Source organism: Pteropus alecto, unplaced genomic scaffold, assembly GCF_000325575.1.
Source record: "Pteropus alecto unplaced genomic scaffold, ASM32557v1 scaffold108, whole genome shotgun sequence".
NCBI classification, from domain to species: domain Eukaryota; kingdom Metazoa; phylum Chordata; class Mammalia; order Chiroptera; family Pteropodidae; genus Pteropus; species Pteropus alecto.
Window position 1 is genome coordinate 199,558 of NW_006441946.1, and position 2,368 is coordinate 201,925.

At 57.7% G+C, this 2,368-nt stretch overlaps 1 protein-coding gene across 9 annotated transcripts in view; it reads right to left on the reverse strand.

Annotated features, from left to right (window-relative positions):
- DIP2C (disco interacting protein 2 homolog C) overlaps positions 1 to 2,368 on the reverse strand; it is a 204,834-nt gene that overhangs the window by 57,060 nt on the left and 145,406 nt on the right. For all 9 annotated transcript variants that reach the window (XR_003048439.1, XM_025051681.1, XM_025051686.1 and 6 more), the window contains one exon: positions 251 to 385. Coding sequence is in view for 8 of the 9 variants with exons in the window: in XM_025051681.1 (XP_024907449.1) it covers positions 251 to 385 (135 nt within the window). In the remaining variant the exon portion in view is untranslated. The remainder of the gene's footprint in view (positions 1 to 250; positions 386 to 2,368) is intronic.

A 2,368-nucleotide genomic window follows, 5' to 3' on the forward strand; every position in this document is an offset into this window, starting at 1 on the left:
AACTTTCCTTTTCTCCTCATGACTAAATTCCCACAGCATTGTCATTTTTCCCACAGGGAATAACTCTTGGCCCGCTTGAAGGCTGTCTGCGTTCCTGGGACTACGCCCCTCTCTGCGGGAGGTCCCTAAAGGACCTGCCGGATCAGACTCGGGGAGTGACTATGTGTAGAGGAAACACACCCAGTCGTGGGCCCAGAAGGGCAGGTGAGGGGAAACCAGTCCATGAGGAGGAAGAGCAGGCCGGACGTACCGTCGCCGGTCTCCATGAGCTCGGCGTTGCCATACTTCGGGGCTGTCCGCGACGTCGTGGAGCCTTGCGGCCTTTCTACTTGTATGGAGTGTTCTGAGGTGTACGTGGTTACATCGGGAGGTGCAGAGTGATTTTCTGGAACGAAGCAAAACACAAGTTCTCTGATTATCACGGCAAAGTTATTTTGAAGGCTAAGGAAGGAACAGAGTTTCAACAGATGCCACATCCTAAGAAGAGACCACAACTAAGTCAAAGGAACAAACTCCAGACATGACATCGTAACAGGAGCCACATCGATGAGTCACCGTAGCATTTTAACTAAAATAACGTTTTCAAGCAGTCAGGGTTATGTGTCTGCTCCTAAGAGTAATTTTCTCTGTCATGAGAGCTCAAGCTTTGGAGGCAAGACCTGGGTGTGATGCTGGCTCTGCAGGCCTCTCGGGACCCTGGGAAGCATCCTGTCTGGCATGGGTGTCCTCACCCAGCAAATGCGATGGTGACGGCGACCTCCTGCCAGGGAGTGGCAATGACACATGTGACATTCTAAGGACACGCGCGCCTCGGTAGAGGATGAGCTCTCAAGAAACACCAGCTGTCTGTTTCCGCATGAACACGGCTCAGCACCTGTTCACGACCCTGTGCTCACCGCTGCCGGGTTAGGCACAGCGGGAGCAGCCGCAGGCCCGCGCCACACTCGCCGATGGTGGCGCCAAGCACCTAAATGCTTAAGCAGGGAGGGCGCGGCCCCCGCTAAAACGCATCTCGATTTTATTCAGATTCACTTGCGTTAAAGTGTTGCTGCAGCCTCCTCAGTGGTGACAGACAGCCAATCCGTCTCTGGGTTGGGCGGCAGGGATACTGCCGTGTTTCTGCTTTGAAGTTGGGAAAAATAATGACTCCGATACATCTGGTGATTAAAAAATAGGAACAGTGACAGCTGGGTGACTTCAACGTGCTTTCCACATCTACTTAGGTGTCACCGCCCCTCCCACTCCCTTTCCAACGCCCCGCACGCACGCGCTGCCCCAACAGGACCACCGACCCCGCAGCGTGTCTGCAGGGAGGCGGAGAATGTCCTGACGCCGCAGGGACGCGCTGCGCCGTTATTCTGACGACAGGACTCCGGTGTCTACCCAGATCACCTGTCTCGGGGAGGACTTAGAGGCACCTGGCGCAGAACCCATGCTCAGGAGACACTTGAGAGAGAAAGGGCGGAGTCGGTTGGGTGCGGGCTCCCAGGTCTGACACGTACCGCTCCAGGCCAGCGGCGTCTGCACGCGCCAGGAGCTCTGTGAAGGCCACGCGCCCTGCGCAGAGCAGGACTCTGCCTCCCGAGCACGGTGGCCCGCCACTCCCCAGGTGGACTTCCCAGTGCTTTTCGCATCACGAGACATCCCTGCAGCCACTGGTCAGGTGCCACCTCGCTGCGAGCACGGCCCCAGCGCCATCCGCGACACCCTCCTGTGTGTCCCCCATGGGATGGTTCTGCCTCATCTCCCCGGCTTGGCTTTTGCCCCCAGCAGCCGACGTGGGTTCCCTGAGAGTCTGGAATTCACAGTGGGCACATGGGAAGGTGGGAGGGAGCTGCAGGCCAACCCACTTTCAGGCAGGAAGTGCATCAAAAAGTGTTCATTCTAACTGCATGAAGCAGGACCTGAGGGCCAGTGGTGGCAGGTCCACTTTTCAAGCGGTGGTCACTATTTTCATTCCCAAGTAACTTCTAAACGAAGAGAAGAACGGGAAACTTGGTTTTCGTACAAAGAAAGCGATGAGCTCACAGTCCACTAACTGGCGTGCAGGGCAAGCCACGCGTCCAAAGAAGCTCAGCCTTCCGTGCGCCAAGGACATGCCTCTCTGCTCGGCCGCATCCTGAGAGGCAGCGTGGCGTCCAGGAGGCATGCAGGATCTCAGATCTGAGGCTGCAGGTGCCCCCGAGACGTCAGTGCGACCGGCAGACAGACGGCCGGGGTGTGTCCTAGTGCAGGCCAGGAGTCCCTACCTGTGGACAACAGCTCCCTGGTCCCCGTCCACAAGCTCGCGTTGGTGGTGGAAAGCTCCGACAGTCACACGGCCACACGGGCTGCGACGGGGACCTGTCCTTCCTGTGTGCGCAGTGCC